General features: G+C 36.6%; 1 protein-coding gene across 2 annotated transcripts; it reads right to left on the minus strand.

Annotated features, from left to right (window-relative positions):
• Positions 1-806: 806 nt before the first annotated feature.
• On the minus strand, positions 807-10803 carry LOC115981854 (small nuclear ribonucleoprotein-associated protein B'-like). 2 transcript variants are annotated; one of them, XM_031104259.1, is made up of 2 exons: positions 9862-10803; positions 807-1200 (listed from the first exon to the last, which is right to left on the minus strand). In XM_031104259.1, the coding sequence occupies exon 1, from the start codon at positions 10664-10666 to the stop codon at positions 9866-9868; it is 801 nt and encodes a 266-aa protein (XP_030960119.1). In that variant the 5' UTR covers positions 10667-10803; the 3' UTR covers positions 807-1200; positions 9862-9865. The 2 variants fall into 2 exon arrangements, with proteins under 2 accessions (XP_030960119.1, XP_030960118.1); XM_031104258.1 differs by having other exon boundaries at positions 812-1203.
• Between the last annotated feature and the right edge of the window lie 3611 nt (positions 10804-14414).

Genomic DNA, 14414 nt, shown 5'->3' on the forward strand with positions numbered 1-14414 from the left:
CATAAAGAGAATGACAACTTGTGCAGAAGAGTAGGCATAAACCATTTAGGTTAAGTCATTCATTTAACTGATTTAAGGACTGGTATGGATGTCCTGGATAATTCAACTTGTGCAGAAGAGAAGGTGGCTTTGCTTCTTGTGTCAAATAACTGGATTACCACTGTGTCATTTTTTGAAGCGATTAAGGGTTTGGATAGAACTTATTTTACTGAAACTAAAAATTAAAAATATTGTAACAAAATAATTTTTAAATGTATGAATAGTATCATGGGACCCATTTTTAATAGAAAAAATTGTTAAAAAATGAGATTTGTGAGCCCCTAACTGAAAAGTTGTGTAAAAGGTACTGAAAAATTAATTAAAATAATTTTTAAACGCTGAAAAGTTTATTAAAGTGCTGACAAGTTGCTGAGGTGTGCAATAAGTTTGGTACCAAAGTGAACAATGAATAATCCATATCCAAACCAACACTAAATATTAATTTACCATTTATCCATGAGAGGTTAATCACGACCCAAACACAAGAATTTCATCAGGATGAGAGATGAGTGTTGCTAGCAAGAGTATGGGAAACATAGTATAGTACCCACAAGATCACCTTAATCAGCTTGAACCACGTAAATAATGGCATTAGCCAAGAACATTCTAAAATTATTTTTGAATCAGCTTGAAAAGGTATGACTGCGCTCAAAAAGGAACCTCGCCAAGAGTATGGGAGATCAGTAGCAGTATAGATGATTCACCAGCACCTTCTGGGTTGGATCCCTTCCCATATATTGCAAACATGTCTATTCGAACCATAGATATAAAACACAACCAAAGATGACATTACCGCTGAGCTATCAATTTAACCTGTATATTTGTCATCATTATAAGATGCAACTAATCACTTCACACGCACAAGAGAGGGGGAAAGAGAGAATTGGGGGGGGGGGGGGGGGGGGGGGTAATAAGATCTAATATATACCCAGTCACAAAATTGTTCAATTGACAACCTGCACTAACACAATACATAATATCCATCTTAACCGTCAATATAGAGGCCAGACTACACTAAAATCATAACATGACATCAACACTATCCAAAGATATCAGCAATAGATTCGCCCTAGTCCAAAGGATTAACAAATTTGAAACTGGATTTAAAGGCAGCAAGAGACGAATATCCAAACGAAAACCTTCACAGCACTTGTAATATCCCTGCTGGAAAAAAAACAATGATAGAAGTGAGTTTTCCAACAAAGAAAGCTTTACTATGGAAACTTGGGTGAAAGAAAATAATAAGAGATAACTATTTTCTAACCACATAAATCAGGTAAACAAAATATATGCAAAACATTCACTCATAGCATTTTTTTTTTTTTTTTTGGTGGTAGGTTTACTGCAATATTTGCAAGAGATAAGTGAAAGGATCATGCTGACTTAACAATCCTTGTAGAGTAACTCTTCCACAATTTTTACAAAGAATCTAAAAAAAATGTAAGACCTGTAAATGTGTCAAGTCTGGGTCTATTTATAACTCAAACACAATGGATGTATCAAACCACGCTAGTAACACTGGTTTCCTAGTTTTTTATAATTTTTCTTGCTGAATGATTATATAATTTTCACAATTATGAATTACATTACTTGCAAATGATCTCTAGCTCAAATGTTGTAAGAACATGGTGGAGGGTGAGGTCATGAGTTCAAGACCACAAGGTGAGTATAATTACCAATAAAATATCATTAAAAAATGGAATTACATTTACATGTTTTTACAAAGAAGCATGTATTTGATTCAAAGTTTGCAACAGATGTTCAGGCTTTGACAATGACATGAAATTACACACCTGGCACATATCCAAAAAACAAACAAACAAACCATGAGAACAAAACCTACTCAGGAGAGCAATGGAATCCCAAGGCCATTCAAGATGAAAGAACTGAGCCCCAACAGAAAACATTATGCAAGAGCATCAAAGGGCCAACAATTGATAAATCAAGACACCAGAACAAAGAGCTATCAGCCACAATAAACAGTTCTAAATTTCCATTTTCTATTCTCAATAAGAAATAAATAAATAAAATATCTATTTCACCCAAATTTTGGGACTCAGGTTTGGTGGTGGTGGGGGGTTTTATTTCACCCAAATTTGAGATTTGTTTGTCATCTACCACAGAGGATCTCTAAATAATAGCAATTGCATCTTCATTGTTCAGGAGTACAACACGAAAGCCAGATCCATAACCACATGTAGGACTTTGCATACGTGACTACAATTGATTGCAGTACAGGAGTGTTGGTAAAGAAAGAGAAAAATCATATGATTTCAGACCTAAACAATAATATTATTAAGAGGCATTGCCCAATATATTTAGTTGTGTTTCTTGGAACATTCAATAGCATGTACCCTTGCCACATTTTTGGGACAGCAGAGCTTACACAAAGTGCTGGCTCCATGATAAGATAGTAGTACCATTTGTCAAAACACAAGTGACACGATGGTATAGAGCAACCTTCCACTTCACAACCTAGAACAGCTAGAAAACCCAAGGCTTCACCACTTAAGGCGCCTGGTCACCACTAAGCTTAAAGAAAATCTCACAAGAAAATCATATTAAAAAATACTATGTTTGAAATACCTCCTGGAGCCTTTTTATAGAGCTTCCCGGAATGCTCAAAATACACCCCACAGCATACTCAACAGAAATAAGCCAAAATGAAAAATGAAAATTCTGAAGTAATCCCTAGATAAAAGTCACTAAAAAATTTATAATAATAATAATAAATACTAATAAACAAATCTCAATTAGTCTCATGGTGTCGGCACCACATGATAACCTGTCACTCACAGATATCTGACACTACTTCTAACAAATAAATAACATTTTTTTAAGCAAGTACAAAAGCAAAGTTATAATATGTCTCCAAAAAATACCTTATGGAAACAAATCTACACGAAAAACACAATGTATTGTTAGAAAAAGACTACAAAACCAATTAAAACCCCCAACTTAAAGGGTTAAAACCATAAATCCGATCTGGCTCTAGTACCAATCAACCACCATATTGAGTGTTGTATAGGATAACGTTACCCACTGACTCTCTAGTATTGCTACCAGGCCACAAGTGTTTTGGTGAAAGATCACCACTGATGCAAAAGCAAAATTATTTTAGAATTTATATTTTCAGATTTTTTGTATTTGAATATAGACGTGATTATTTATTTATTTATTTTGATAAGTAATCAGAGAAATGATATAAATGAGGAAAAAGAAAAGTACAAGTGGTTCATGATGATGAACAACAAGAAACAGAAAAACCAAACAACAAAACCAAAGATAAGGAAATCAGAAAGATAAACTAAGGGAAAACATAAACTCTGAAAGAGACGAAGAATCAGTAAAGCCCCAACAACGAGCCCACTCAAAAAGACTACGCTAGCATAAAATCTTTAACTCATCCAACGTCTTCTCCATGTTCTGAAAGGAGTGACGGTTTCGTTCCAACCAAACAATCCACATTAAGCACCCTAGAATCAAATTTCAAATATTCGAGTTGTGCTTCCCAAGCCATTGATGCCAGCAAGATAACAAACCCGCCGTCATTCTTGGCATAACCCAATGCACACCAAAAGCCTGAAGCATGAAGGACCATAAAGAATGTGTAACAGGACAATGAAGCAGAAGATGGTCTACCGACTCCCCATCACCACAACACATACAACACCGATTTACCAAAATGCGATCCCTAAGCATGAGATTATCCAAAGTGAGAATCCGATTGTGCGCAGCTATCCACAAGAAGAAGGCCACTCGCTTAGGAATCTTTGGTTTCCACACACCCTTCCAAGGAAACAAAAGGTTTGGATTACCCTGAATAGCTTGGTAATAAGATCGGGTATCAAACTTACCATCCCCTTCAGATTGGATATTTTCCAATAGTTGGGTGTTGATTCCTAATGCCTTAGAGCATTCTCATTAAGAGTGTCAAATGCCAAATATTTGACATTTGACACTCAAAACTCTAAAAAACAACCTTTATCAAGAGTTTCAAATGTTAAAATTTTTGCAATTGATGAACAGTGCAGTCTCAAATTTGAGACCGCACTGTTCACCTATTGTAAAACTTAAATTATTTTTTTAATTCAGGTGGGGCTCCTTTCTTTTCTTCTTATTATTTTTCTCTCTTTCCTATCACTTCTCTCCTTCCTCTTCTCTCTTCTCTGTACCATGGTTCGGCGTGGTCCGATGGTTAAGGTCGTGGTCTGATGGGTTTGAGTCCGATTGGATGGTTCGATGGTCGTGGGTGGTGGCGTGATGATTCGTGGTCGGCAATTGTGGTCTGATGGGCATGGGTCGTGGGTCCGATGGTCCAATGGTCATGGTGGAGGTTGGGTGATGGAGGTTTCTTCTTCTTCTTCTTCTTTTTTTTTTTTTTTTTTTTCTGCTATGGTTTGTGGTCGTGGTTTTGGTTCGGCGTGGGTCGTGGGTCACCGATCCTGGGTTTATGTGTGTGTGATGGGTTTTGGTTCCTGTGGGTTTTGGTTTGGCGTGATGGGTCTGCTAGTGGGTTTGCTGGTTGTTTTTGTGGTGGTTGGGTGGTGGTTGGTTGTGATTTTGGTGGATGGTTGTGGTTATGCTTTGGTTTTTTTCTTTTTCTGTTCTTCCTACAGGGGGTTGCGGCGATGGTGGGTGGATATGGTGGTTGTGAAATGGGTGGGTGGATATGGCAGACGGCGGTGCTGGGTTGTGAAAGAGAGACACAGAGGACAGAGAGTCAGCGAAAGAGACTGGAAAAATAAAAAAGAATAAAAAAATGATAAAAGAAAGAATATTTAAATGAAGTGTTAAAAAAAATAGAAGTTTTGATGGAAAGGATGATGTAAAGTGGTGTGTTATATGTTATAAAAATGGGTTTTGAGATGGTAAATGTTAAATTTTTTGCAGTCCTTAATAAGAATGCTCTTAGGTGCTGATGCCTAAGTTTAGCTTGGTGCTGATTCCAAGTGATCCCCAGTGCTGTTTCTTAGGATTATCCTTTAATTTTCTAGTTACTATTAATTTTCCTGCATCAACCACCCCATCATGACCTTCTCTGCTGTCAATCTACAGTAAAAACCAAGTGGTTACTGTAGATTGGGAGGTTACTAGAACATTGCTGTGATAGGTATTGGGCCATCCATTTAATCTGACAAAGAATGAGCAGTTCCTAGAACTCTCACCATTCCATAATCCATAGTCTGTCTCAAAGAGTGGTGTGTATACCATAAGGTAAGGTTGGCTAATTGTGGGCTGAATTCAAAACTTTTGAGTATTCAGTTCCACCATGACAAAAGGGTTAGCAAAGCACCAGGCTACTATATTAGAGGGAATGATGAGAAGGCTTAGAGAAGAAGCACAACACTGTGTGTTGGGCACAGTCATGGTTTCAGGGGGAGACCACTGGTCTAGGAGGTCATTAGGAGACTAGAGCAGCAGCACATAGACCACATGGTGTTCCACAACCAAAAGTGAGATCACAATAAGACTGACTTGTTGGTTTAATGGTTGGGACACAGAAAAGGAATGGGGGAGAATACAGAGGTGATATGTTTGTGATCATTGTGGTTACTGATTGACAGTAGGGCCAAACACATTTTAAATTTCAGATGAGCCACATGAGTTATGACAATTTAGGGTTGATTTCATAGTTGATAAGAGGCTAAATTGTTATTTTTTTAAAGAGTCTATAGCATATGCTGGAAATCAGGGGCATGAATATCTTCACATCAAGAAGTTGATTGACAGATCTAAAAAGTTTCCCCATGAACAAATGCTGCAACATTTTAAGAACACAATGTCAACCATACCTAGAGGTGTAATTGACTGCAACAAGAAAATTGGCAGAACACATAATCTATAATCCCAGGTCATCAACTTATACAACTTTGATGCAGGGAGCCAAGATTTTATGTTTTAATTTGCAATTAATATTGTTTTTGAATTTGGTTATTAGTGTTGAGGGTTTTTAGGAATTTAAATTAGATGTTTTCCATATTGGTGTAATCCCCTAAACCCTATTTAACTAGTACTTCTGTAATGGTGAAAGACAGATGAATTTGAATAAGATTAATTGTTATGAGTTGAGAATGTCTCCTCCCTTGTTTCTCTTTTATTCCTCTTTTATCATTTATTTTCCTACTGTTCTGCATCAAACTCTGATGAAACTTCTAACATATATTTCATATATATGGAGCATTTGCCAAACACCATAATTATTGGAAAAGGACTCTCTCCATTTGTTTTTGTAACTGAGAGGATCCATTTCAGGGTAAAAATTTAGTATTTCGAGAATCTAAATGTAAATATGGTGTCATGTCATTTAAAATCAGTTATCATTCTTTATTTGATAGAATGAGATTTTAAACAACCCATGTATGCCTTTAAAATAAATAAATAAACTACACTAAACTAAATCTTCACTATTAAATGGATTAGTTCCTGTCCATTTGCTTTGAAATGAGAGGATCTTGATCCATAATCATTGAGGTCAAAGCACTAAACATGTGGCAGGTGTGAGATCTCTAGCATTGCAACTCTACAATGTGAGTGCTTATGGGAGGTACCATGTAGAATGAGAAATGACTACATCTCATATACTAAATGATGTAGGTAAAACCCACAAAAAAGAGAGATGACTACATCTTGTATGCTAAATGATGTAGGTAAAACCCACAAAAAGTACCTAATTGCTACTAGACATATTTAGAGATTAAAACATCAAAAAGAGCTATAGATATCAAAATCATTGCCAAAGGGCTGTTTTTCAGGGCTAGACAGCCAGGGAAAAGAAAGCACACAACTTTCTTTCTTCTTTTTTTAATTTATTTTTTATTTTTTTAGATATGATAGGATTTCATCAACTCCGTGATATTTTTTTCTTTATTCTTTTTGGTGTAGGTGGGATTCAAACTCAAGTTCTTTATTCAACAACAAGAAACTTTACCAGTTGGACTAATTAGAACCTACAAGAAAGAAAACAACCTTCTTTGCTGAAAATTTATTAAATCTGAATAATAATCTAATTATCATAGAAACCCTAATTAAAATCACATCCTAGCCTTTGAAAATAATATAACCAGCCACCAAAAACAACCAAAATAAAAGGACTACAAAAAACAACCACCACCAAGCTTTAGACTATGAATCCTCAGCAGGCTAGTCAAGGTTGCCATATGCATTCTTCTTAACATTCTATTTATCCAAAGTCAAACTCGCTTTTACTTCCTTATTGATGTCTTTTTTCAGCATTTTTATTAATGTTATTTTCTATCTTTTTTTTTCCCCCTGAACTTGAATTTAACTCACTCTTTATACTAGTGCTTTAAACGCCTCAAAATTAAGCATTTGACCGCTAACTAAATTAGCTTTGTTGCCAAAAGCCTTGTAGCTCATCTGGCACCTCTTGGTGTTTCCAATGGAGAGGTCCAAGATTCAAATCCCCCCTCCCCCGTTCTAATTATCAAAAGACAAAATTAGGTTTGTCATTCTCTAGATAAACAAACATAATCAATTTGCTCCAGTTCACCCCAACCTCATTGCCTTTTGGCCTTCCATTCCCATGACTTCCTTTAATCATAATCAACCTCACTAACTTTTGTCCTTCCATTCCCATAACTTCTTCCAATAATAACCTCAAATTCCCTAGCCCTGTCTCCTTTTTCTACCTATTCAGCCCTACTGTCAATCGCAATTACTCCAAACTACCACAACCACCCTCCATTTTTTTCACTTCTTGATCTTGATCATCCTCATAATTGTCCTCTCCCCTAGAGGATGATTCCGGCAATGTGACAAACCCACTCAAATCAGCCAAAGCAACATCCTCTCCACCATCTTCACTCCTTTTCAATTCAACCCATCCAAACATCAGAAACAACATTGTCACCACCATCTTCATCCTTATTCCTTTTCAAACCATCTGCATCATCCCAGACAAAATCCTCAGCACCATCCTCATCTCCATTCCTTTTTAGACCATATGAAGCATCCCACACAACATCAACACCACCATCCCCATCCTAATTCTTTTCAACAATCCTAACTGCAACCAAGCCCAGCCTGCCACACAACTACTCTTCCTATCATCTAAATTCAAGCAACTCCTCTCACCCTTTATTTTTGTCGATGATGAAAACACTTCATCATCAACCATCCTCGCATTGAAATTCAGATCACTTCTTTCATTCACATCTTTTTCGCTCAAAACATCATCTTCATCAACATCAACACAAACAACATCCTCATTCAAGTTGAGGGGAAGGCCAAAAGGCACAGAGGTTGAGGTAAGGGTGAAGAGGAGGAAAGATGGATTGGAAACATTTGTTTATTTGAATAATAACAAAAATGACAGCTAATTCTATTAATGCCACAACTTTTTTTTTGATAGGTAATATGAGTACAATTATTGATGAAAAAAAGAAGAAAGAAACATACAAGGTGTTCATGATGATGAACAAGGAAAAGCACTAACATTAACGCCACAAAACTTATCAATGTACCAGTGCAAAAGAGAGAGTTGATTCAAGTTGAGGGAACAAAAAAGGATAGAGGAAGGCCAAAAATGACATTAATATAAGTAGTCAAAAATGACATGTCAATAAGGAATTAACAAAGAGTATGACTTTGGATAGAAGTAACATTGTTTCCATTAATGCACCAGTGAGAAAGAATGGTATCACTTCTATCAAAAAGTTTATCAAAATACTTTTCCATCTCTCTTTAATCTGCTCTTCTTTTACTAACACTCTTTGATCTTCATCTTTAATACATTTAACACCATTCAAGGCTCTTGGTTGCATTTCCCTTGTCTTAGCAAGTGTACAACAACTCAACCTCCTCAGTAGAAATGAACTAGAAGCAGCCAAAACGCCAGAATTTCTACAAATTCCTATAAAGTATATGCACCTTTCAAAAAAGAAGAAGAAGAAGAATATCTACAATGGCACAGTTAAATTCTAAACATAACAGGAACAAGGAGCAACCTTAATCTACAAAACCATGAAATCAGCACACTTCCATAAGGTCAAACAAAGAAAATCAAACAGATGGTAACAAACACATGAGAATATTTTCTATTTCGTACCCATATCTTCTCTATAAAAGTCTTGCTTTACAAATTTAATGCACAGACCCAACTCAAAATGAAGAAAAGCACGAGGCCGAATAGATTGTCTATTATCACAATTATGAAGCCCAAGGTCTAAGAATATGATCATCCACTAGAACCAGAAGACATCATGCAAGGGCGACAAAGGGTCATCATACTCATAAGACAAGACATGCAGAAAGCATCTTTACTTCCTCACCACCAAATAGGTTTGTATAGTGTTCCGGATGGATAACAAACTTGCATTTGATGTAAATTCAGAAGGTACATTCCTTTATTCCAGAGAATACATAATTACCCTTAAGGGATACTGAAAGCATCTTAAATATATGAAAAATTCAATAGAAACCAGTTAAATCTAGACCCTAGCATACAGGACTATCATTGACTGAAATGCATGAGTGGCACTACACCAAGTAAAACAATTCATAAAGAAGTTCATTATCATGTGATGTTGTCAAATGTGGTGACTCTTCAAGTCTCCATATAAACTATAAACTATACTTCATCTTAAACAGAACATGAACAGATAATTACAGTCCAAGAGTGCGCCTCTTGCCTCTGTTTTGAGACACTGAAACTGCTATGCGCAAAAAGTAAGTGGGAGGTTCTATTCAGAAGGAACTTTAATAGAAACATATCTATTTGCTTTTATAGGTACTAATAGAAAGATGTCTATATGCAGCATAAATAAATAAATAAATAGTGAAATCAGTTTAAAACCTAACCTAATTACTGCTGTTGTTGCTGCTGCTGAGGGTTTGGTGGAGGTGGCATACTGGGTCGGGGAGGCCCAAAAACAGGAACAGGCGGCATCCCAGGACGACCAGGTGGCGGCGGTGGACCTCTCATCATCTGACCGGGTGGCGGTGGCCCCATTGGCCTCTGACCAAAATGCGGCGGTGGGGGAACCTGGAACTGTGGCCTTGCTGCAGCAAACTGGCCCTGACCCTGGCCCTGTGGCATAGGCATCCCCCGCATCATAGGAGGAGGAGGAGGAGGACCACCCTGTCCGGGGTACGCCGGGGGCCGCATCACAGGGGGTGTAGGGTAAGTCATTGGAGGCGCTGAGAGCTGCGGCCGCGCCATCTGAGGCTGCATCATATTAGGCGCAGGCCCACCAACTCCACGGACAGGACCGGAGAGGCCTGGCTGAGCCTGAATTAGGGGTGCAGTTGGAATACCTCGGCCAGCAGCACGGCCAATTCCGGGTCCGGCCATGGCGGCAGCATTAGCAGCCTTTGCACGGGACTCTTCGGGAGGAGGTGGGCCCTCGACAGTCATGGAAATGACCTCTTCGCCGCGGAGGAGGACGAGGCCCAGAGTGCGGCGGTCCTCGCGCTCCTCGTTGTTGTTGGCTCTCTTGCCTTTGGCAGGAGGAAGCTTGCGGAACTCTTCGCAGTCGCCCAAGACGAGGTTCATGTGGCGATCGAAGGCCATGAACTTGCCCACTAACTGGCGCCCGTCTTGGATTGTGACGCGCATGCGGTAGTTGATGTACTGGAGCATCTTCGAGCTCTTCGACATCGACATTTTTAGCCAAATTTCGCCCTAACACCTCTCACTCTCTCTCTGCTCACTACTCTAGAGTCTAGATGCAGATGGGTGTTGCTCCTCGACTCCTTTTATATTTGGGGTTTTTGGGTTGGGGTTTTAGATTTCGCTTAAAATGTAAATAATAGGGTAAATTTCATGTTATCTCCTAGACTGTACCCTTATCCTCCCTAAATTATTAGGGTGTAATTAGGGGTGGCAATTGGTGTAGGGGTGTCAATGTTTGACCCAACCCGCGAACACGACACGAACCCGACACGTGTTTTTTCGGGTTAGGGTTGGGCCTTAATGGGTTTGGGTCATAAACGGGTCGACCCGAAAGTGACACGATAAGAAACGTGTCATAAGTGGGTCAACCCACATAACCCGCAATAGACACGTTTGACACGCCAATTTATTTGTGTCAACTTGAAATGACCCATTTAACACAACCCGTTTAACTCATATAACAAATAAATATTTATTTTATTTTAGATTTGTCAAATACCTTTTATATCCAATATATATTTTAAATTTAAAAAGAAAAGTGAGTAATTACAAAAATTTATAAGGGATATAATTGGAAATTGAAACTTTACCGACCCTAAAACTACTAATACCTTACTTCTTTTTTTTTCCTTTTTTTTTTCTTCTTTTTTGGCATAGAACTTGTACAAATGAAATTGGATGAGTTTGTGAAAGATGTTATGAATTTGGACATCAACAAAGAATCTATGGATGATAATCGTGGTCATAGTTAGGATTAGTCTACTATTTGCTCAAATTCTTTCAATATTGATACTTAGCATTTGACGAGTTCCAAATACATTTTATATCCAACATATATTTTAAATTTAAAAAGAAAAGTGAGTAATTACAAAAATTTACAAGGGATATAATTGGAAATTGAAACTTTACAAACCCTAGAACTACTAATACCTTCTTTTTTTTTGGCATAGAACTTGTACAAATGAAATCGGATGAGCTTGTGAAAGATGTTATGAATTTGGACATCAACAAAGAATCAATGGATGATAATCGTGGTCATAGTTAGGATTAGTCTACTATTTGCTCAAATTCTTTCAATGTTGATACTTAGCATTTGGCAAGTTCCAAGGATATTATATTTTTGTTGAATTATGTTATTTTATTTTTGTTAAACTTTGTTATTTTGAATTTGGGTTGAAGTGTATGCACTTCTTTTGGAGTGTAAAGAACTTATTTCTAGATTAATGTTATATTTTTGTTAAATTATATTATTTTGAATGTGAGTTGAAGATTTGAAGTGTAAGCACTGCTTTTTAGGATGTAAAAAAAAATTATTTTTAGATGGATGTTATATTTAATATTATGCAAGTTGAAATAGGTTGTGTTACATTCGTGTCAACCCAACACGACTCATTTATTAAGCGTGTCAAATGGGTTGGGTCAGGTCAACCCGCCTTATTAACAGGTCGGGTTAGGGTTGAAGGATCATGACACGATTATTAAATGGGTCGGGTTAGGGTTGAGCCACTTAGTCGAATACCCCTACCTCGACACGACACGAACCCGACACGCTAACCCGAATTGACACCCCTAAATTGGTGTTTGCGTGTCGGGTTCGTGTCGGATTGAGATATGAGTATTATGTTATATGGGTCAACTCGAACCCGACCTGTTTAGTAATCGGGTTAGGATTCCTCAACCCTAACACGACCTGTTTATTAAACAGGTAACCCGACACGACACGTTTAACCCGTTTAATTAATAGGTCAAGTTAAGATCAACACAAATAACCTGTTAATAACCTGTTTGATTATAACCCGAACAACCTGTTTAATTAAACTTAACCCGAATAACCTACTATCAAGTACCATGTATCTAAATTTATAATTCAACCATAAATCAAGTAATAAAAATTCAAATAATAACAATAGCAAATAATTCTTTCATTCCTTCAAAATAAAATTACTAGTCCAAAAGGTTCCAACCTCCATACAATCAAATTCAAATTCAATAATATGTCAATGTTCCATAATAAAAAGCCAAGATTATTACATGGCATCCAAGTGCCATCTTAAAAACTAAAAGACAAACCAAAATAATTACATGGCAGATCAATATTTCCATGATGGCAAAAAAATCCAAGTCCAACCATCCAAGAGTGCCACATCAAAAAGTAAAAGCCATCGCTGATTAAGAAACTGGATCAGAAGAGGTTGAGAGTCTCATTGAAGAGGCGTCCTCCATGTGCTCATCCTTATTGATATTCATGTCCATTATATCTTCAGTAAGCTCTTCCAACTGTGATTGTGCAAGTTCTACATCAAAAAATTTAATGAAACATTAAAAACTTATCAAAACATTATAAATAAGAAATTTAGAAACTATGGGTAATCAAGCAATTGAATCAATTAAGTAAATAATAGTAGTTCACATAGTAGTAAGTAGTAGTAATGAACTTGGATAAACGTGGATAAAAATACAGTTGTACCTAGACAAATTTAAGTTTAAAAAAATAATACATATCAACTCTGCATTAAGCAGAACTTAACTTGTGAGTTTTTAAAGCTAAAAAGAGCTTTACAAGGAAATACTAAAATTTGGAGCTTTTAGAAAAGCTCCATAAAATTCAGAGTTCGTATTTTATAAATTAATAGCTATAAAACACTAATTTCATAGGTAAAGTTTTAGTTTCTACCACAATGTCATAAAGAGAAAAGGAGAAGAACTTTCATGATCCTACATAGATATTGATAGCTAAGTTGGACAACAAATGATAGGATAACACATCATAGATATTGTCTACTGTCTACCAAGTTTGCCAAATAACATCTATAAACTATTATATTATGTCCATAGAGCAACGTTTCTGCCATTTAAAGTTGACATAATATGGGAAATCTAATATAAAAAAAAAAAATATATATATATATATATATTATTTTCTTTTTAAAAAATCATCATAAAACTTATAACTCATTCAGCCAACATGTAAATAAAAAATACATTACCTATATCTGCATATAACCAATCTCTACTACAAACCAGTGCCTCCACAACATCAGGTTTAAGTGCACTCCTAAATTGATCAATGACTCGTCTCCCAACACTAAAAGTGGATTCTGAAGCAACAGTAGAAACAGGAATGCTCAAAACATCACGAGCCATAGCAGCAAGTTCAGGATACCGAAATTCATTTCCTTTCCAAAAAGCAAGAATGTCTAATTTTGCATTCCTATCCACTCTTGGTTCATCCAAGTAGAGCTCCAATTGAGTTTTTTGTGTCTGCCTACCAATATCCATACTTTGAAAAGAATCAAATTCCTACATACAAAAAAAACATAATAGATATTAATTTAGGCAGAATATAAATAACATAATATAAATAAATAAACAAGAAAAAAAAAAAAAACATAATTGCATCATAAACAAAGATCCCTCATTAGCATATTGTTCTTCAGTTTCTTGAGTAGCTTGATCAGCCATTTCAGAAGATATTGAAGGTGCAAAAACATTACTCTCATATTCCCCAAACAAAGCAAATAATTTTTTACAAACCTTCAAATATTGGAGTGAACTAGCATACCCATAAAGCTTCTGATAGCACCAATCAACAAAAGGCAGCTTATACCTAGGGTCCAAGACCATTGCTATGGCCAACACAACACTAAATTCTATCCAATACTTCTCAAATTTCACAAGCATTTGATCTGCCATTTTTCTCATGTACTCATCCTCACTATCACTTTCTTTCTTCAAGGTA

This window comes from Quercus lobata, chromosome 3, assembly GCF_001633185.2.
Source record: "Quercus lobata isolate SW786 chromosome 3, ValleyOak3.0 Primary Assembly, whole genome shotgun sequence".
Taxonomy (NCBI): Eukaryota; Viridiplantae; Streptophyta; class Magnoliopsida; order Fagales; family Fagaceae; genus Quercus; species Quercus lobata.